Below are 22,350 nucleotides of genomic sequence, written 5' to 3'. Positions count from 1 at the left end.
GTACCTAGTTATATAGTATCATGTCCACACTGTGTCCCAATCATGTGGTTTTATATTTGACTAAATTACTTGATTATAACTTCCTTATTTTACAAATTTTTATTCTTGTTACATTCCTAGGGTCTAGCTCTAAGCATGTTTTTAATTATTATAGAATGTTTTATTTCCTTTAAGTAAAAGGTTTATATTAATTGTAAAGATTTCATAACTAAGACAAAATGGATAAAAGGCATGTATGTCAATAGGGCAACTGCTCAGTTCATTACAAAAGAAGGTAGGTAGGAAATGCTTTAGTTGCTAACTGGAAGGTGGTTTAGAATCATTTTGCAAACAGACTCAAGAAGCATTCAGCCTTGCATTTTTTCTCCTGCAATAATCAGATTTTCCTACCTTTAGTAGTCACTTTTGAGTTTGAGAGTGCCAATTCATTACCCTCCCAACATATACAGGTTCTGAATAAGAATGAGAGGAATTAAAGTATATGTAGATTAAAATTCAACGATCAGTTTTATTTCAGGTAAAGCTGAATTGGAGAATGCAGCTTGGACTTAACAACAAAACTGGGCTCGTCCTTCAGTGCTCCCTCGGCTTTGGCTGATTTGTCCAGGCTTAGAAACCTGTAGCAATGGGAGCTGAGCTGGTTGGGAGAGGCTCACTGGCTGGGAAAGTAGTCTTGGGCAGCCTAGGTTGAGAAGATGAGGTGGCCGAATGTGGACAGCTACCCTGCACCATATTGCCGCAAAATGAAAGAATGATGTCACACTCTCAGGATCTCACTAGTCCTTGAGAGAAGAGTCTATGGGGAGGTAGCAGAATGCTCTCCTTAATATCCCTGAAAGGGTTAGTTTCTATTTAATGCATCAAAGCAGGAGCACCAGAAGAGAGAAGGGCTGGTTCTTCCTAGCAAGTGTCATAGGGTGGATCAATCTCTTAAACTCAGAGTCCCAGGACCTCAGATACCTTGGTCCAAAGAATTCACCTTTTTATAGATGGAGTCTGGTAATTCCTAAGTAAAAAATGGTATGACTCTGTCTGCTTTCTTTTACTTAACATTTATCATTTTATCAGGATGATGGGTAGATCAATAAATGCCCCTGATGTGAAGGACATATGTGTTAATATCATCAAAGCTTAATGTAAAGGAAGCTTCAACTTGACACTCAGGTGCGAGTGCTCTGATGGGAAGCATAATCGCTTGGGAATTACTACGGATTATAAAGGAGGTTTTTTTTCCCTGCGATTTACGGAGGGCTCATGTCATCTCAACCCAGGTCAATTTGTAATTGCACATCTTGGTGACAATAAAGAGCAGTGACCTGAAGGCATCTAACACTTCTGTCGTGAGTCGAGAGTGGCTTGTGCTGTGAATTCTGCATCACTTGGACCTTTACGATATCCCTTCCAGCCCTCAGAGTTTATGATCCAGATACACCTCCAATGGAACTAACCTCAGAAAAAATCCTTTGCTGGGCTCTGACCCATATTTCATTAATTCGTAGTTAGATTTATTTAGTTCTGGCTTGATTTATTTCTGGTCTATGCATCTGCATTCTTTTCATTTGCTAACTGTGCTCCTTCAAAGTGTGATGTGTTTCACTTGGTCAGTTCTATAAATTACATAATGGTAAGGAAAAAAAATAAGAAAGTCGCTGTCAGGAGGCAACAGTGTAAAAAATGCATAGATCATATTACTACACAGTGGGTCTGATTTTTTTAGATGACTTGAGCTGGTCTTCTTAGAAGGATCATTCTTTACTGATGCCCAGAGCCTATGGTGACCCAGCAATGGTCAGGAGTCCCCTAGGCCAGTGCTTCTCAAACTTAATTTGCACATGCATCGCCAGATCCTGCAGGGCTGGGGTGAGGCAGAAGATTCTGCATTTCTAACAAGCTCACAGGTGATGCTGATGACTGAGCAGCAAGAACCTAAATTACCAAATAAAAACACCAGCTCCCCAACTCATCACAATTAATTTTATTCCACAGCATGTTTAGGGGAGTGTTATTCTCAGGGATATGTTTAGGATTCAAATAATTAAAAAAAAAACCTGGAAAGTACACACATTTCTGTATCTCTTCATTAAATATATATCTGTTTGGCAAAAAATGTTAGACTCTTTTGTACAAAAACAAAGCAAAAAAACAAAAAACAAAAAACAAACCAAAAAAACCAACTACCCCCCCAAACCAACAACCCTGAACCCTTGCAAACTGTCAATACCTTTAATAATTACAACGATGTAAACCTGGATGCTTGACCATCCTGTGGAACCTGTGTTGCAGCAGAACCCCCAGGAGAAGGACCATCAAACCCTTAGATAGCAACCGCCTGTCATCGAGGCTTTTAGATTTAGTACGTAAGAGATGGAGCGAGATGACTGATTTCACCATTTGTGCTTTCAGCTAAGAGGCTGGATGGGTGTGTGTGGCAATGAAGAAGGAGGTCTGGGCTGCGGCGGGGAGAGGAAACCCAAGACTAGCTGGGAGGCAGGAAGGGTGGTACCGGTCCCAGGGCAGACGTGAAGTGGGCATGGGACCCACAGACTGTGTCTGGAGACCCAGTGCTGGCGAGAACTAGGATGAGGCTGCCGCTGCTGTTCTTGGAACCAAAGAGGAACAGGGCAGGCAGAGGCTGGGAGGGCGAGGGAGGGGGCTTGGAAGCAGATTTCAATTCACATGGAACTGGTGGTGTGAGCGGACTCGAGAGAGAACGGGAGCGAGGAGGTGGTGTTTGGTCTTCTCAAGTAGCTAGGCTGTTTCTTCCAGACACAGGCCTCGGGGCACACCCCTGGGTCTGGCTGCAGGTTTGGGGGTGGTCTGGTCTGCTGGCTTTCAGCCTCCAGGAGGAGAGGACTTGCCTGCCAGGATGAAGATGGAAGGGCCGTTTGGCTCTCTTACTGGTGGTGGTTTTGCTTTTCTCCCACCTTAGGCTGCAGCAACGGGAGGTGACCTAAAGCAACGGAATCTAGAAACAGAATCAGGGCGGTGAGCAGGTCGCCGGGGAGGAGCAGGAAAACGCCGCGGCTAGAGGAGGTGAGGCCAAAGAAGTGTGGACCACAGCTTCCCTTTGCCACAGCGGATGCCAAGGCGTGGGTGCGCTTTCATTCTTCTCTCCTGTTAGCTAGATCTTCCAGTTTTGGAGGAGGGGGCTTCTGGGCCCGGGCGCTTCAGTTACAGTCATAGACGAAGTCATAGTTGCTGGGCTCCTTGGGGATGGGGGGAGGTGCGTCGGGGATCTGAATGTTTTCCAGGTCCAGGAGGCGCAGCTTGATTTCCATGCTGAGCAGTGTGTCCAGGTCGTTTCGTGTCAGGTCACTCAACATGTCTTTCCCCAGCAGGGCGTTCAGCCCGTCTGTCCAGATACAGTACTGTTGGGAAAGAAGGTGACAATGAGAACTACTGGTGACAATTACAAGAGGAGTAACAACAGCTAACACTTCCTGATCAATCAACATGGGCTAGGCTCTGTGCTAAGTGCTTTGCCTACATCATCCTTTAATAGTCACAGAATCTCTACACACTTGACACTTCTGTGAGCATCTCTGTTTTACAGACGAGGGGACTGAGGCGATGAGAAATTGTCACTTGGTAGTATGTGGAGTGGGTGGGATTTGAACTTATGCAATCTGCCTCCAGTGCCAGCACTCTTCTGTGCAAATAATGCCTCCCTGCATAGCAGCAGGAGGACTTGAGTATTTTGTGCCTGTGCAACACAATATCTCTAACATCCCACCAGTGAGTCAATGAATTGAAGGTATTGGTAGAATATATCCCAGCACTCCCGGACTCAGCATCAGGTCAAGCTTGTTTCTTTCCGGACTCTAAACATAGTTCCTAATCTAGTAGTTAATCTCTGCCTATCCTGTCTGATTCCCAGCACTCACAATGACAGCCCAATCCCACCCTAGGGCCAATGGTAGCCCCGCCTTTGCATTTCTTAGCAAAAGGTCTAGGAAATAGCTGAGTGCTGCCCAATGTCTGGTGGGCAAAATGGCTAAAATTATTCGGTGATCTTAATGGAAGGTGGTTTGGCTGCCAGTCTAGGGAGCCCTTCTGCCTGGGTCCCCAGTTTCCAAGGTTTTTCTCCTCCAGGTCTCTGGAGCTTGGTCCCTGGGGACATCACCTGTTTTGGAAAGCACTCCATAGTACCCAACTAAGAATCTGGTTATTCCCCTCTCATTAAAATTAATCACGTCCTTTGACTCTCTGGTAGGCTATGAACTGTGCTTTGTTTATCTGAGGACCTGCCTTGCTTTTGTCAGTTTTCCTCCAGAGGCTGAAACCCTGCCCTGCCCTGGTATTAGAGCCATGGTACCTGGTGGAAGAACTAGCCTCTGCTGCCAACGTCTCAGAAAACTGCCTGCGTTCTGGATGCTCTGCTCAGCTCCCCTTTTAGGACTAGTCCTATGTATGGGACTAGGATGTCCTAGTCCTATATGGGACTCCTTTGATAGCAATTTCTCTGCTCTTCCTTCTAGAACATACTCTAGACTCCCCCCCGCCCTGCCCCCTTTGCCTTCATTGGGTCAAGTTGCAATTCCAGACCCTACTTAGCTTGGCCTTTGCACTGTGGTTACCTGGGCTATGTTCCAGGATATGATAGCAGATCTCAACATAAAAGTACTACAAGATGGCAAGCAGTATACAAATCTTAAGTCATAGTGAGGTGATAGAAATCTACCATGATGCGCATTGGTGGTACCACTTTTTAAGCCAAAGAGGTGTACCATGGGTGTATTACGAGGCCCATGTCTGAGTAGTGCAGCCCTGAACTGTAGAGCTTTGGTTCTGCCTTGGCTATGTGATCTCAGTCAAAACATTTAACCTGTCTAAACATCAGCTGAGTGCTAAGGGCTTTCTGGAAGTATTAGCGTCCTCATGGATACCTTAGATAGATTCCAAACACATCTAAACATTTGTTTCCTCATAAATAACTTTGATGAAAATAGATACCCAGGACCTACCCTGCAGATACTGATCACATGGATCTTGGGTCAGGAAATTTTACTTAGAAAAGCTTCCAGCTAATTCTGATGTACCTCCAGATAGGGGCACCACTGAACCCCATGCTCTTTAAGGCCCCTTTCAGCTCTGGTACTGTTTCATTGTAAATCCCTAAGTGCTGGGGATTACTGCTCTTTGTACACAGCCTTCCCAGTCCTGGCTAGCTTCTTAGTACAGGTTAATTTAACCCGCAGGAACACTTCTGTGGTGCTTTTCTTTCAAGAAGCAGCAAGTACAGAAAATTTTATTAAAAAATACATCAACCAATAAATAAAAACTCTGTAGTACTGAATCTGAGTTGGAAGCATCAACATGAATTTATGATGTATTTTGTCCTTAAAAACCTTAACTCCAAGCTCTGTCTACAAAAAGACCTGAAAATAATGACCAACCCAGTAGTAATAGGCATATCTAATGTCCAGATTCTGGTTGCTAAATACCAAAAGGAGCCAAATTTCTATAGAGAAAAGGCAGGAAATGTACAAGATGAACCTGGAATATCTTGTCATGCCAGAATGCCTGAACGCTGCCAAAGGCATCTGTCAATAGGACTCAGAAGCCAGCCAGAAGGTGTTCCTACTTGCTCTAGATAAGACCATTTGGACACTGATAATGGCAATAACTGCAACCTACTGAAATGCGAATATGTCAAATCCATAACTTCATAATGATACTCAAACACCAAAAATCCTTCATTGGTCTCCTTTGAAGATGATCGTCATTTTGAAAACTGGTAAAGGGACTCAAGTGTTTATCCTGCCTATCATGTGTGCACTATTTAACCTCAGGGTAACCAAATAGTTGATGCGGCCAGTTTCTCTTTGTGCAACTGTAATAGAATTGGAATATCAACCTTTTCCAACATCTAATAGATACAAGGATCTAGGCAATAATCATCAATGGCTGCAATCATCTCCAAAAGAGAGACCACAGGACATCCTAGAAGAATACAACACAACTGATGCTTAAAGTAGAGCCTGAATTTGACTCGCCATCTAACTATCACTTAACAGGAAATACAGGAGGCAGATAAACATGTGAAATGATAGAGCAGGTTATGGTAGGCAGAATAATACCCTCCTTTTAAATAAGAGCATGTCCTAATCCCTGGAACCCATGAGTATGTTAGGTTACACGGTAAAGGGAATTAAGATTGCTAACCATCTGATCTTAAAACAGGGATCTCATCTGGGATTATCTAGGTGGACCCAATGTAATCACAAAGGTCCTTAAAAGTGGAAGGGGAAACAGAACAGGAGAGAGAGAGAGAGAGAGAGAGAGATTTGAGTGTGGAAGAGGAGGTCAGAATGATGCAGTGTGAGGACTCAACCCGCTGCCGTTCCTGAGATGGATGGAGGCAAGGACTGAGCCAAGGAGTGTGAGCGACTCTAGAAGTGCAAAGGGTGAGGAAACGGATTATCCCTTAGTCCAGAAAGGAGTTCAGCTCTGTTGTTACCTTGAGTTTAGCCCAGAAAGACCTGCATCTGACCTTTGACCTCCAGAACTGTAAGATAATACATTTATGTTATTTTAAGCCACTAAATTTGTGGTAATTTTTTACAGTGGGCAAGGAAACTAATACAGAGAATTAAAATCAGCAAAATCTAGACTATTGGCAATGCTACCAAACAGATGAGCTGGTTCTTTCAGTGAATAAATTGCAAGGGAGAAAAGCACATGCACACGTTCACGAGAGAAAGAGAGAGAGAGAAGAATGAATAGATTTAAGGAAACTGAAGAAACACGTGAACTAATTGTTATGTATGGATCTTATTTGGATTCTGATCTGAACAACATATAAAAGAAAAAAACACAGAAATGAAACAGAGAAATCTGAAAACTGACTGCATGTCATGGTATTATAACATTATAAAATTGGGTGTGATCATATATGGTAGTTATGTTTGACTCTTTATTATTTAGAGATACCCATGGGAATATTTACAAATAAAATGATATGATATATGGACGAGCTTCAAAAATACTCTGGGGTGTGGCAGCTGGGTGTGAGTCAGGGTGTAGTTGAAATCTAATTGGCCATGAGTTGATAACTGATGAAGTTGGGGGATGGGCGTTGGCAGGAAGTCGTGAGTCCAGGTCCTGCTTTCGTCCTTCCAAGCTACACAGTGCAGGGTCCAGAGAGAAGACATTTCTGGAACAAGACACCTACAGTTTAAATCCCAGCTCTATCACTGACTACTTGTTTGGTCTTGGGCAAGTTTTTTAACCTCTCTGTGCCTCATTTTTCTTTTTTATAAAATGGGAATAGCATTAGTTTTGTTTCTTTTAGAGTTATAGAATGAGGATTAAGAGAGGTGAAGCACATAAAGCACTGACTGGTCCCTGGCATGGAATATTCCGGTTATAATTACTATTATCGTTACTATTGTTGAGTTCTTCAATTTTGGGAGGCCTCTCTTTCCTCCTTTGACAAATGAGGATGTCTTTGACGGAACTTTCTATTTTATGAAGCAATTATGCAAATAAAACGAGGTGATAGATATGGAAGTGGCCTCAAGAAATTAAAAGTATTCACAAGTGCATGGTATTTTTCTCCTCACTGCAGCAATAAAAAGCGGCAGATATGAATAAAAATTTGGCAGTCCCAGAACATTTATCCTTATCTGGAATTAATGTACACTGGGAAAACCAGCCTTGTATAAACTTAAATAGCACCCACAGTTCTATTATTTGAAGTTGTTTCATATACATCTGTATATATCTTGAATACAGTGGCCTGTGTACAACCACAATTTCATTTAAAAAGAGAAATGGTAGGACACAGTATCTATTTTCAGGAAGATGAAGACAAAGTCATCCCCCTCTGTGAACAAAATGTCAAGCAACACAGAATTATATTTAAGCACCACTCTAAATGCAGGATTTGCATCTAATCTTTCTTCTCTCTTTGGGATATACAATTTTATTCAAAAGCTTCAAACCAGTGAAAAACAAATACAGAATAACTTCTAAATGAGCTAAGTCTCTCAGGGGAAATGGGGAACAAAATTCAAATTCTATTAAAATGTTCGTTCCTCTCTAAAAGCTTTTTATGTAACCACATAGGCAACAAAAATTTGAATGATATCATCTAAAAATAAGAGTTTCAAGCATGATGTTGGGTTCTAGTTTACGGGAGAAAAAGTAAAATCAACCATAGCTGCTACTTCATCTTACAAATGCACTTTCCTAGATTTATGCTAAATATTTTAAATATAGCTGACAGCATGCTTCAAGAAGAGAAACAAATTATACATATAGCAAGATGTCAAAAAGGAACAGAAGTGTCTCAAAAATAAAATTCCAACAGCATAGACAGCCCTAAACCTCTTAAAATAACTTAAAGAAACATGGTAAAAAACCCACTTCATCAAATGTTTTAAAGAATAGAAATAAGTTTATCATGGGAAAATTCTGACCAAAAACTAAATATTCGATTAAAACCAAAGCTATAGCCAGGGCTGATACTTCCTCTAGGTCAACAACTATGCCCTTACTGAGTATGAAGCATTTGTACATTCTTCTTCTTTACTGTAAACTCTTTATTTTAATTTTATTTATTTATTTATTTATTTATTTATTTATTTATTTATTGGCTGTGATGCATGGCATGTGGGATCTTAATTTCCCTACCAGGGATCGAACCTATGCCCCCTGCATTGGAAGCACGGAGTCTTAACCACTGGACTGCCCAGGAAGTCCTTACCGTACACTCTTGATCAAGCTAGGAAGAAGCTGAATCTTTTATAACTTGCAGTTTTTTGAGAGGTTTCCATTCTATTTCAAGTCAACAAGAGGTACCTTTTGTCATGACTTTTCTCAGGTAGACTTTTTTTAAAAATGAAATTTTTTCTTTCCAACATTTTTTACCTGCTTGTTTTTCTTGAGAAAATATGACACTCTCTCATAAATTAACCTCACTGAGACCCTTACCTCATGCTTGTCAGGAGCTATGAAGTTCAGTTGGCAGTTTGAGTCATACAAGATTGAGAAAGCAAGTTCAAGCACCTCCTACAAGAGATTAGAGAAAACACCACATTGAGGAAAATTGACACATTTGTTTTGCAGTTACAAATGGCTGCAGGTTGAACACAGAATAATGTCTACAGTGTGTCAGGCAAGAGGAGCAGCAGTGAGGCGGATGGGAGGAAGGAGCATGTTTTTCAAGGTTCACAACACAGTCCCTTCTCTCTGTTCAGGGGAGGTATGCATGAACCATCTCATTTAATTCTCCAGACAGTACATGGAGCAAGTGTTATCATTCCCCTTTTAGGGGAAAGAGCTCAGAGAGGTTAAGTGAGTTGTCCAAGGCCACACAGCCCCAAAGCTGTGCTACTCTTCTATCTTCAGCATCTCCCTCCCAGGGAGACCATGGAAAACAGTAAACTCTTTCTCAATCAGCAGCATGTTGGGCTGCTCTATCTTCTAACATTTCCAGGTTGACAGATATCCATAGGGGTATAAACCTGCTAAAACATGGAAGCTACATAGGAGGTAATGAGGTTTATGAATGAAACCAATATCTGCAGGTAATGTGTCTGCCCTTTGACCTCTGAACTACTGTAGAACAAAGGCTACACAAAACCTAGTTTTATCCTATGGTGGCTGCAGGGTATAAAGGAGAGCATGGGCCCAAGTGGCAGAATAGCTGGGGTCGTTCATTGGTGAGCGTCTGTTCCTTTGAGTGTCTGAGTTCATTCACAGTACAGACTATCAGACCCAAAGGACCAAGGACTAAGTGATGCTGTGATTTCATTGTAGCTGAATGACCTTGGCTGAGATACTCAGTGTCATGTCTAGTATGTATGTTAAAATATGCTTCTTAAATTATATGCACTGTACAACACTGGGTACAATGATTATTTTATAAGACTGAGCAGTCAGCAGGGTACAACAACGGAAGATGAGAGTCATTGCATATCTCAACCCCGTAACAACACCTAACTTGCAAAATGAGCCAAATGAGTCCACATGGGTGCTGTGCATCACCGTAACACATGTGCTAGCCTACCTTCTTCCTCTGTGTCTTTATTAGGCACCACTGATGACTGCCCCTTTCCCTCGTGCTATGATCTGGGAGCTGCACTCTCAGTAACTACCCACAGGCGTTTTTTCTTAGGGAGGTAGATCTCTCCACATTATCCTCTTCCTCAACACCTGTCAGAGGATTTGCCTTTGGCCAGTAACACAGCAAGAATTCCCCAGAAAGAAGACGGAAGACCGAAAGATGAGATTTCAGAATTTCAGATGAGAAAGACTTCTTCTAAGTAAACTCCAAAGGCCCACCATTAACTGGATGCCTCTGCTGGCACAGCCAACCATCAGGCTAGTTGTGGCTTTTGTGGATTTCATCTGTGTCCAACTCGCCTCTAGCCATCCCCTCATTAAGGGAAAGCAGCTCCTGCTCTGAGCCCAGACCTACCAGTATCTCATACTCTCAGGGCATCCTCGCCCTACAAGAAATAGAAACAAATGAAGGAAAGCATGCTGAGTCATAGAATGGGATGTATTCTGCAAAACTACCCTCCTCTGCATTTTTCATTTTTTTCTTCCTTAGTATTCCATTCAAGCCTGCTCAGTAAAGATCAAAAATATTAAAAAAGAGTTTGCCAAAAAAAAAAGAAACAAAAACAATTTTCCCATAAGTTTGGCATCTCTTTCGGGTCTTTTAGTTTATAGAAATAGTCACGGGCCCTAGCAGTGGTACTAGGCATACACAATTGGTGTCATCCTTTTAAAAAAGTCAGTAAGGCAATCCATAGCAAGAACCAGGGGTCCCACTCCTGGGGTTATTCTTAAAAAAATTCAAAAGGAAGCAAAAGCTGTAAACACCATTATCTGTAAGAACATAATGTGAGAAACTGAGTGTCCTCCCTTCTTTGAGTAAACCATTAAAAAAAAATCACAAATTAGCAGCACAGAGGAATATATGCAGTCAGGCGTTCAGTATAACTATGAAAATCTGATCTTAAGTGAAAAAAGCAAGAGAACATTATATACATACAAATCACAATTATGAAACCTGTCTACCTGTGGTTGGAAACTAGAAGCGAATGTGTGAAATGAAAATAATTATGTTAAGGTGCTGGGATCACAAGCGATTATTTTCTTTTAAAAACCTGAAAGCATTTTTTCAACAAAATGTTAAACTCTAATCTCATAAATTCATAAAAATTGTTCTTAGATGAGAAACATTGATATCAATGATGTTAGTGTCATTCATTAGGAAAACTCTCTGACTCATACTTGAGAGATTGGAGAGAAAGGAGAGGGCGGGCTTTGCTTCTGGACACCCGGTCAGTACGTTACAGCAGCAGCAGGTGACCTTCGGAGGTCAGTAGGAAAAGGTGAAATTGACAATGGATTTCCAGCTGACATTGGACCATGACGGCCGCTTTGCTTAGGGCAGGTGCATGGCTAATCATCCCCTTGCTTACGACAGCAGGTGTGAGCATCACCAGAGCCCAGACGTGGCCTCTTGACTAGGTGCTGAAGTCACTTGAGACCAGAGTGTCAGCATGGTTGCCCCCTGGGACACTTTCTCTTCCTCAGGGCATGGAGCAGGAAGCAAGAGGGGGCCTGCGAACTTTGGGTTTTGCCCTTCTGAGGCATTTACAAGTGAAGACGTCAATGAGCGGAGCTGTCATGACCTAGGTTTCTGATAAACACAGGCAGGAAATAGGAAATTCGTGAGAATGTCAATCCCCACTTTAATTTCACCAAAGCTGCCTGGGAGGAGTTGGAGGAATTACTTGTCTGACCCGCATGTCTGCGTTAAAGGCTGCTATCACTTATAATGAGTTTTATTGACGTCTCTGGCCGGCTGTCATTGAGGCCTTGGTGGAGGTCAGCTCTCCAGCACTTAGAGCAGGCAGGCTGCAGAGATGGTAGAGACGGCCTCTCAGGCTAACACTCCATAAGCTGCCACCTGTCCAAACTGTCTGCGAGGGAGAGAGGGGCCAGGGTGTGGTGGAGTAAGCAGTCGTGGATCTGGGGCGGCGTCCCCCTCAGGGGCTTCTCATCACACATCACAATGCTTTCTTAGACATCTGATGCTCTGGGCCTTGCTGCTCACTACCTAAGGTCTTTTATTCCCTCTGGATTTAAGTCAGTGAAAAATCACATCCAGGAGCAGCTTATTTCCATCCTCTGTTCCACTAATGCACATCTCCCACCCCACCACGTAGAGGAATGCCTGGGATAGGCGAGTTCTGGGGTTAGAAGATATAGGAGGAACTGATCCCATGGCCTCTGACCCCATGCTCAACCCACGGGCCCTGGGACCAGAGACAAAGGCGTGTGTGGTCAGGGGATGCTCAGAGAAATTCTGGGCATAATAGTGCCTTGGTTTGGGTATTGCCATCTTCCAAGGGTCAAATGATGGGTTGACTGAATACGAGAGTAGAGTCTTATACAACATATTTTTGGTGTATAGTGTTGGCTGCCATTCCTTACATTGTTTTGGGGTGACGCCTCATTTGACCATCTTGCTTGGCATTCACTTTAATTATGCTGGTTCTCCAGCATCTATCTAGGCCATCTTTTTATTTTTTAAAAAATTTATTTATTTATTTATTTATTGGCTGTGTTGGGTCCTAGTTGCTGTGCTCGGGCTTTCTCTAGTTGCGGCGAGCAGGGGCTACTCTTCGTTGTGGGGCGTAGGCTTCTTATTGTGGAGCACGGGCTCAGTAGTTGTGGCTTGTGGGCTCTAAAGTGCAGGCTCAGTAGTTGTGGCACATGGGCTTAGTTGCTCCGCGGCATGTGGGATCTTCCCGGACCAGGGCTCGAACACGTGTCCCCTGCATTGGCAGCCGGATTCAAAACCACTGAGACACCGGAGAAGTCCCTAGGTCATGGTGAGGTCAAAGCATCTTGATTAAAGATGTAGGATATAACTTGGAGTGTGTGTGTGCTAAATATGGCCAGAGAAATAGATTTCATAGCTATGAAGCATTGTTTCTCATTTGTATACCTATGAGTTTGCGTTTGTATTTTAGAAGGCAAATCAGTCATTCATATAGCATATAATAAGAGGATTTTGTCTTCTGTAAGCAACTGTAATGTTCTCGTCCCCATCTATCTTAGCATTATCAGCCAATAGTTCCCCAACCCATTTTTTTCTCTCTGTTGTCACCAATCCTATGCTCTGAATTTAATGTATCTCAGTCAGAGGATACTCTTTCAGGTGTCAAAAGGCCCGGCGTGCCTTTTTACATATTGTTTCCTCCTCCTAGAAAGTCTTCCCTTCACATTTTCTTTTCAAAATGCCTTAGAGGACTGGGATGGGGTGGGTGGGAGGGACTTGAGGGAGGGTGGGGGGGGAGTTGAGGGAGGGAGGGAATATGGGGATATGTGTATAAAAACAGATGATTGAACCTGGTGTACCTCCCCCAAAAATAATAATAATAAAAAAACAAAAAACAAAAAAAACCACAGCTCAGACATCATTTCCTCCATGAGGCTTCTCAGGTCTCCCAGGCTCTCTTTGTATTTAAATTTACTGGGGCATAGGCAGCATTGGATTGTAATTGCATGTTGATACTTAAGTCTTATATCTGCTAGACACCCAAGGACAGGGGCCAGGTCGTATTTATCTTTGGATTCCCAGCACCTGGCACAGGCCTGGTATAAAGAAGATACTCAATACATTATGAGTATGAATGAGGAATGAAGTAAATTTGAATAAAAGACTTTTTGGTTAAGACCAGGGGTTTGAAGCTGATGCTAGAACATCAGCTTCTAGTATAATCTGCTTCTTATTTCAGGTACAAGAATCATGCTGGAAAAATGAAAGCTGAGCTCTGGACATGGTGAGATGGAAGCTTCTCTCATGTCAAATATATTCCTATCCCTTTCACTGAGATCTGGTCAGATCTTCCCTCTGGTGATTACATGTTAACTGTTGAACTCATAAGGCCCAAATCAGTGGGATAAGTACCAGAAGTGCCCACTTTCAAAAATACAGCAACAAATCAACTTTATTTTATGAATCACAGAAGTTTGAATTTAGAATCCTAATCCTTGAAAGTCAGATCCTCCAGTTGAATTTCCATTCACCCATGATAATTCTTTTCGAGTGATAGAAATTTCCTAATCTCTCTGTGAAGAAGTCAACAATTTTTGTGTCCATAGAAATTTGTCTGTTGCACCAACCTCTTCTAAACATGTTCGACTCTAAGCTCCGGAGAACAGGGCCATGTCAGCCTGTGCATCACTCTGTGCCCAGAACCCATTCTGTCTCAGGTGCTCTAATGCTGACTGAGTGAGTGACTATGGACAAATGCCTCTGCCTCAAGGAAAGGATCGGTTCCTTTCCTTTTCTATTTCCAGGGCCTTAGACTGTGCCTGGCATGTCAGATGTTGCATGAGTGAGAAGTACTATCAGTTACCAACATCTTGCTATTAACAAGTGTCTCCCTTAAAGATGCTAATGTCCCAGTTTCCCCTGTTCAGTAATGAAGCTAATGGACTGTGATGTGGCATAAAATGTTAGAACCTACTGTCTCCCTGGTAAAACTGCAGAGCCAGCAACACGCCATGGTTGCTGCCCACTGCCGTGCACTGGCAGACCCCCTGTGCACACATTTTGGCCAACTCTCCTTTTAAGCTGCATGTCTCCACTTTCCTATCCAGAAGTCCCAGAGGTAGGGGGGAGCAGGCCTCCGAGCACTGGGGAAGGGGTGTGGGTGTGGGTGGGTTGAGGAAATAAATTATTAGAACAGTGGGTTTCCTTTCTGCCTTTTGACGTTTTGCCTGATGAACCAGATGTACGAACACTATTAACACTATAAGACAATTTTCACATACATACAAATGAAAGAGCCAGGCTGGTAGAGATACAACTCCTTCTCTCAGTCCTCAAGGAGCCTAGAAGAGCTGGGAGTGGCTGGAACATCTTGGCCAGTGAATCCCAGGAAGTAGCCTCCATTTGAAGTCTTATTTATGTGTTGATAGCAGTGTGTCCCATTATCCATCCATCCACCCATCCATCATCCATCTGTCCATCCATCCAATTTTCTATGTGTCATTAACAATTTTTTAAAACAAATGTTGGAAATGTCATTTACTTAGTTTGTTTTGTTGATCTCCCCTAAAGGGAGAAGAATCTCATACAAGAAGGCCAAAATCACCCACACATATCCTAGGCTCAAATGAGATCATCATTTCCACACCCGTTTTGATACTGGTAACTTGTATCTTCTTTCATTTTCTCTTGGTTAGTCAGGCTATACATTTATCAATTTTATTTATCTTTTCCAAGGATCAAGTTTTGGTTTTGTTGATTTTCTCTACTGTTTTCTTGTTTTCAATTTCATTGATCTCTAATATTTATGTCTTTCCTTTTGCTTGCTTTAGGCTTAAATTGCTCTTTTTTCTCTAGTTTCCTAAGGTAGAAACTTTATTGATTTTAGATCTTTCCTCTTTTCTAATATACACATTTAATGCTATAAATTTCCCTCTATGCCTGGCTTTCACCACAACCTACACATTTTGATAAGTTATATTTTAATTCTACTTAGTTTAAAACATTTTGTAATTTCTCTTTAGACTTCTTTGAACTATGGGTTATTTGGAAGTATGTTCTTAAATTTCCAAACATTTGAGGGATTTTCCATCTATCTTCCTGTTATTTATTTCTAGTCTAATTCCTCTGTGAAGTAGAACAAACTTTGTATGATTGCTCTTCTCTTAAACTTAAGATGTATTTTATGGTCCAGAATGTAGTCTATCTTGGTGAGTGTTTCTTGTGAGCTTGAGAAAAATGTGTATTCTGTTTTTGGGTGGGTTTTCTGCTAATGTTAATTGGATCAAGTTGATTGATGGTGCTGTTCAAGTCATCAATATCCTTATTGATTTTCTGTCCACTTGATCTATCAATTACTGACAGAGGGGTACTGAAGTCTCCAGGATAATAACGGATTGGTGAATTTCTCCTTTCAGTTCTCTGTTTGTCTCATGTATTTTGATATCTTTGTCCATCCCAATACTTTCACCTATCTTATTTTTTATATTTAAGTGGGTTTCTTGTAGAAAAACATATAGTTGGTCTTGCTTTTTGTCCACTCGGACAATCTCTGTCTTTTAATTGGTGTATTTAGACCATCGATATTTAAAATGACTATTGATATAGTTAGATTACACCTGCCATGGCTGTAACTCTTTGCATGTGTTGTTTCTTCTTTATTGTTTATTTTCTCCTTTTTTATTTTGTCTTCTTCTATTTTGAGTATCCCAATTCTTCCCTCCTGTCCCTTGTGACTTTACCATCATTCATTTCACTAATCCATATGCTATAATAATCTAACACATTTTACTATTATTATATTAAGCAAAGAGTTATCTTTCTGATGAATTAATAAGAAAAAATATTTTTATTTTACCTTCACTTATTCCTTCTCTGACACTCTTCCATTCTTTATGTAGATTCAAGTTTCTAACCTATATAATTTTCCTTCTGGCTGAAGAACTTCTTGCAGAGTAGGTCTGCTGGCAATGAATTCCCTTGGTTTTGTTTATCTGAGAAAGTATTTCTCTTTCACTTTTGAAAGATAATTTCATTGCATATAGAATTTTAGGTTGGCGGGGTTTTTTTTTTTAACACTAAATATTTCACTCTACTTTCTTCTTGCTTGCATGGTTTCTGATGAAAAATCTACTTTAATTTTAATATTTGTAATTCTATTGGTAAGGTGTTTTCCTCCTCTAGTTTAAGATTTTCTCTTGTCTTTCATTTTCTTCATTTGGAATATGATATGCTTAGGGGTGTGTGTGTGTGTGTGTGTGTGTGTGTGTTTGGATATCTATCCTGCTTGGTATCTTATAAGCTTCCTGGACCTGTGGTTGGATATCTATCTTTAATTATGGAAAGTTCTTGGCCATTATTGATTCAGTATTTCTTCTATTCCATTCTCTTTCTTTTGGTATTTTAATTAAACATACATTATACATTTTAGCAATTGTTCCTCAGTTCCTTGATGTTCTAATTTTTTTTCACTGTTTTCCTTTCGGCATTTCATTTAGGAAGTTTCTATTGACTCATTTGCAAGCTCACTAATCCTTTTGTCAGCCATGTCAAATCTACTGATGAGCCCATTAAAAGCATTCTTTACTTCTGTTACAGTACTTTTTATTTATAGTCTTTCCTTTTGATTCATTTCTAGAGTTTCCACCTCTCTGCTTACATTACCCATCTATCCTTGCATGTTGTTTACATTTTCCATGAGCACCTCTAATCCTTTTAAACACAGTTATTTTAAATTCTCTGTCTGATAATTCTAACATTTGTGTCGTATTACAGTCTGGTTCTGATGATTGCTTTATTTTTTCAGGCATTTTTAAAAATTGATTTTTGGCATGCTTTTTGTTGAAATCCAGACATGCTGTATCAGGAGAATACAGGTAATAGGAAGGAAGACACACAGACCTTTAGAGTGATGATTTATGTTAACCTAGCAAGGAGTTGGGATATGTTAAATGTTTGTTATATCTACAAGTGCCAGAGGCTTCAAATGCCTCTAGTGTTTCTGTTTTCGTCTCCTCTGCTGACTTTGAACTTCCCTAAGTACTCCTCCTCAGAGAGAGGTTGTGTCTTGCAGAACTTTCAGTTATAATCCAGTGTTACTATTTCTGAGTCCAGTTGGTACAGTGGAAGGATCTGGTGAGGGATAGCGCTCTATAATTTTCCAATTAAAACTCCATCTTTTGTGGGTCCCCTGTCTTGTGGCTGTCACCTTCTCAAGTGTATCTCCAGTAGTATAGCTTTCCCAGTAGTATAGCTTTCCCAGCAGTATAGCTTTCCCAGTAGTAAAGCTAAGAATTTCCTATTGATTTCCTTGAGGTTCTGTTGATTACATCTCTCCCACACCCAACCCCGCGGATGAGATAAGAAGTCTAAGAAGGGATGCAATCGGAGAAATCCCCTTTCCTTAGCTGGGATAAAGGTCTGGAGAACAGGACTTTGTTATGGAGAAGGCTCTGTCACATTCCATGGTTACTCACCTCTTTCCCCTGCCAGAGCCATGATGGGGGTGGGTTGTGTGCGGAGGGGACTCTCTCTAAGATCTTCACTGAGAGAATCTGTTAGAGTCATTGGAAGTAAAGCCTATGAAAGTACGCCCCCTGCCCCCACAAGACTGCAGCCCTCAAGAAGTTCTCACTCTCATGCTAGCCATTATCAGAATTGCAATCTAAATGATCTTACAGTTTATGACTCCAGTAGATGCGGCTTCAGGGGAGCAGATCTGGCTGTGACTCTCTGGATGTCCCTGACTCTCCAGATTCCATGGTGGTGGTCTCCCCTGTAACTTCAATCCTCTTGGTAGTTCTAAGAAAATTGTTGATTTTCACTTTATTCAGCTTCTTCTTACTACAAGCACAGGAGTGACAACTCCTAGGCTCTTTACATGTTGGGGTGAAACCAGAAGTTCCTTCACACCTGTTTTATATAATTATCTGTCCCTACTCAGAGTGCCTGAGCCCTGGCAAGTTGCTTTGCTGCCAGCTACACCCCTCCTCACCTTCTTTAGGTTACAGACTGTTGTTGCTGCCAGTTTCCCCACATTGTGTCCTGCTCAGCTCCAAGTGTTATATAACCACGGGGACCTCAGCTGGAGCTTAGCAGAGCCGGTGCTCCCCAAGACTGTACTCTGATATCAGGTGGTCTTGAAGGAAGGCAGCCCCATTGTAGGCGAACCATGAAGGCAGGGGACTTGCTGCTTTAGTTAAGGATGCTCTTCTGGAATCTGATGAGCTGCTGAATCCCTGTTTTCCCACATCGTGGAGAAGAAAGAAATGCTGTGTAATAGATGCCCTACAGACCCTAAGGCATGCCCTTATACAGCTCAGTGCTTTATATGATAGTATTGTGACAGGCCTGACACAGAAGGAATTCATGTGGACTTGAGGTGAGTTATACTTACGTAACTTAAGAAACAAAGATCTTGTATCCTTGGCTTTTTCCTCTCCCTTTTTCCTTCCTAAACAGTACTTTTGTAGTACTTTTGATTTTCCTTAACCATAGACAGCGTAACCTTTGCAGACTTGGCTTCGCCTTTGTCTTACAATGATTGAAATTACAGGGCAGGCATTATTCACTTCAACCCTGATTGATAAATAGGATGTGTATAATGTTTACACTCGTCTTAGATGCTGATGCAGCACAATAAAGCAGGAACATATTGATCTATGTGATTTTTGCTACCAAGGTGTCTGAAGCATCCAGATCAATCTGATTAACTTTGTTCATGGATGGATACTATGGATGGTTACTATGTATCGCAAGATGCCAAGAGGCGACAAAAACTGGCTCCCTGATGGCCCCTCGAAGGGCAAATGCCTCCAAATTGGGGGCAAAGGAAATTCCTCCATCTTTTCAGATAATGCTGCCTCCTATACCCTCTGTTATGGAATGTAGGCTGAACAACATGACGGGGAGGGTGGGAAATACTGCAATGTGAAGAGTATTTAAGCAATATACACCTGTGGGAACATTTTCTCCCTTAAGCTGGGTTTGAACTGTTTCACAATATTTCCCATGATGTTGAGGAAGATCAGGCCTTTAAAAGTTTTCTAAGATTTTTTTTGAGTCATCTGGTCTCTCTTTCCTTTCCCAGACTTCACTGAGATCCCAGGGGAGTATCTAAGAAAGAGAAAATGGAAGAGAAAGGGGTGGAAGAGCGGAAGGGAGAACATGAACATAAACAGGAGGTAGAAGAGGCCCAGAGGATGGATGGAGATGCGTGGAAAAGGCTTGAGAGAAGACTGGTGACAACAGTGAGAGGGCAATTCCTAGGGCTGTACGTAGACAGGAAGTGAGAGAATGTAAGACATGGTGGGGATTGGACAAGGGATCAGTGAGAGAAAGAATAAGACTAAGAGATGTAAAAGGAATGAGGAAAGGAAAAGGAGCTGAGTTTGAGATGTGTAACTGTGTGTGCATGCGCACGCACACACACACACACACACACCCCAACCACACAAGCGTAGCTGCCAAAGAAGGGCTTGGCCCACTGTAGTCAATAGCTATGTTGTGCAGACAGAACTACTCGCAATAATTTGGAAATCATACCTTGTTTTGTTTATGGGCACCTTTCTCTTTCATATGAGGGCAGTCCTTTCCCGTCACCACAGCTTTGATATCTGCCACCGGAACTGCAATTCATAAGAGAAAATGAAAGTAACTACATCATGTGACAGCTTAAGCGTCCATCAAGTAGCAGGACTAAGCATCGAGTCTGCTGCTATGGCTGCCATTCCCAGACACTACCGCAAGAAGAAAAAAGAGGTGAAAAGAAAAGAGAAGTCAAGCAGTGTCCAGGGCTAAGAACTAAAATATATCCTTATATCCTGGTAAAAAGCATCACCGGGGAGAAAAATCTATGTTCATAAGTAGAATCTGGTTCAATAAAACAAATACCTAAAAAAAGACCAAAAACAACAAAAACCCTACCATATTTGCATTAAAAGTGATGGTATTAGAAGCATCTGTAAAAACAATACTAATAGCGGTACTGATACTGATTTTATGGAAGGCATCTATGTGCCAGGCACTTCCTACAGATCCATATCTCTTGCTACAGTAGCTACAACTCTTTAGTTTCTGAGTTTTGGATAATGAGGGGAAGTAACCTTATCACAAAAAAATTTATCTGAATCTAAACCATCCTGAACTCTCACTCTCCAAATTCTCCCTCTGACCGTCTCATTACTTCTCACAACCCTTCTGTGAGGCAGGTTTTAAGATTCCTATTTTATGGACAACGAAACTAAACTCAATTAAATAAAGGGAACATTCCTTTCTTAGAGGGAAATGGTAGCTGGTATTTTTCTTGGAAATCCTGAGAATAATGCACTTAGATAAAATGATGTTCTCTCTCGTCTTACTCAGGTCTTGGGGGAAGATAAAAGATGTGGAAAGGTTTGGGCCTTTAAAGCTTTTGTTAAAATCATCTGTTGGAGAGAAGGCAGTAAAGTGGTTTGGAACCTTAATTTTAAAAACTGCGAAGTCATCTGTCCCTTTCCAATTCCTCATCTTTCATTCCCGCAAGGGGCTGTGAGTCTAGGGGCTCACTTAGGATCTGCAGAAGTTTTGGATCATCAATTCCTTAGACTCCTCTAATGATGACGACAATGAGAGATTTCATAATTAAAGTTCACCTACTTTTACTGGGGCATTGGGTTGTAAGGGTGATATTTAGTTGAAGATAAAATTATAAAATATATAGAATATCAAAATGATACAACAGGAACGGTCTTTAAAAGCTAACATTTTTTTAGGTACCCTAAATTTGCTAAGAACTTTGTCCAAATCCGCGATACTTTTAGAGCTCTTTCAAACCCTAGAGAAGAGTGGGGCTGGGATGAACTCCTCCAGGATTCTCTGCAGGCACCCCCTATCTGTCCCACCACATCTGCCCCTTCAGCTTGCAGTCCTGATTCTAGATCTCTTTGGTAGACATGACGTGTAGTCACTAACAACTGCCTTTCCTCTCCTTCTGGGAATATGGGAGACTATGTCCCAGCAACTTTTGCTGTTAGGTGGGGTCATACAATTAGCTCTAGTCCATGAAATGTGAGAGGAAAGGGACTCTCTCTTGGCTGAGGCAGTGAAAAGTCCACGCCCACCAGCCTCTCTTCTCCAGCCACAGGGACTGATCAGGCCACATGGTCCATCCAGATGGCACGCCTCTGGGGCGGCAAAGCGGCCATCAGCCCGTGTCCCTGTGGTTGTGTGGAGCAGTCCTTGGAAAGCCCGTGTCAATTACGTAATGTGAGGACTGAGAAATAAACTCTTGTCCTGAGCCACTGAGATTTGGGAGGTTATTTATTCTGGTAGCAAAATGCAGCAATGCAGCCTCTCCTGAATGACATGGCCCTTGACCTTGGACACCTTTCCTCCTCTGCCTGGCCGCTAGGGATTGGCATCTTCTTGTAGACAGTCCTGTGACTCCCGAACTCGCCTTTGATCACGGCCACTGACTTCAGTTCTCCTCAAACCCATTTTCAGAACCAACAATCAGCCCTGTTCTCAGTGGCCGATCTGGCTTCCCAATCACTGCCCCGGGAGGAGGTATTTGTGCATTTTGGGAAGCTGGGTTTACTTTGGGTTCACTTGTCAATAGAAAATCCACTACCAAAGAGAATTTGTGATATAATAAACATACCGACTCCAAAAACCTTCTCAAGCTTCAGATAGAGTTTGAGTCACAAGCACCCTGTAGAAAGCTTTTGTTATATAATATGTAACATGGTCAATGAACTAGAGAGAGTGCCTACAATCTACAAATAGTAAGTTACCCCTTGGCTTTGAAAACCCATCACATGGAACAAGACAAGAGTAACACTAAA

The 22,350-nt window shown here is 41.8% G+C and overlaps 1 protein-coding gene across 2 annotated transcripts in view; it reads right to left on the bottom strand.

Annotated features, from left to right (window-relative positions):
• Nucleotides 1-1,955: 1,955 nt before the first annotated feature.
• ELMO1 (engulfment and cell motility 1) overlaps nucleotides 1,956-22,350 on the bottom strand; it is a 508,334-nt gene continuing 487,939 nt past the window's right edge. For both annotated transcript variants that reach the window (XM_057730899.1, XM_057730900.1), the window contains 3 exons: nucleotides 20,072-20,154; nucleotides 8,938-9,015; nucleotides 1,956-3,368 (listed from right to left, as the gene is read on the bottom strand). In XM_057730899.1, the coding sequence (XP_057586882.1) occupies nucleotides 3,168-3,368; nucleotides 8,938-9,015; nucleotides 20,072-20,154 (362 nt within the window). In that variant the 3' untranslated portion in view covers nucleotides 1,956-3,167. The remainder of the gene's footprint in view (nucleotides 3,369-8,937; nucleotides 9,016-20,071; nucleotides 20,155-22,350) is intronic.

The sequence above is a fragment of the Hippopotamus amphibius genome, chromosome 4, assembly GCF_030028045.1.
Source record: "Hippopotamus amphibius kiboko isolate mHipAmp2 chromosome 4, mHipAmp2.hap2, whole genome shotgun sequence".
Taxonomy (NCBI): Eukaryota; Metazoa; Chordata; class Mammalia; order Artiodactyla; family Hippopotamidae; genus Hippopotamus; species Hippopotamus amphibius.
Note: the sequence above shows the minus strand (reverse complement) of the source record. Positions and strands in the feature narration are given on the sequence as shown.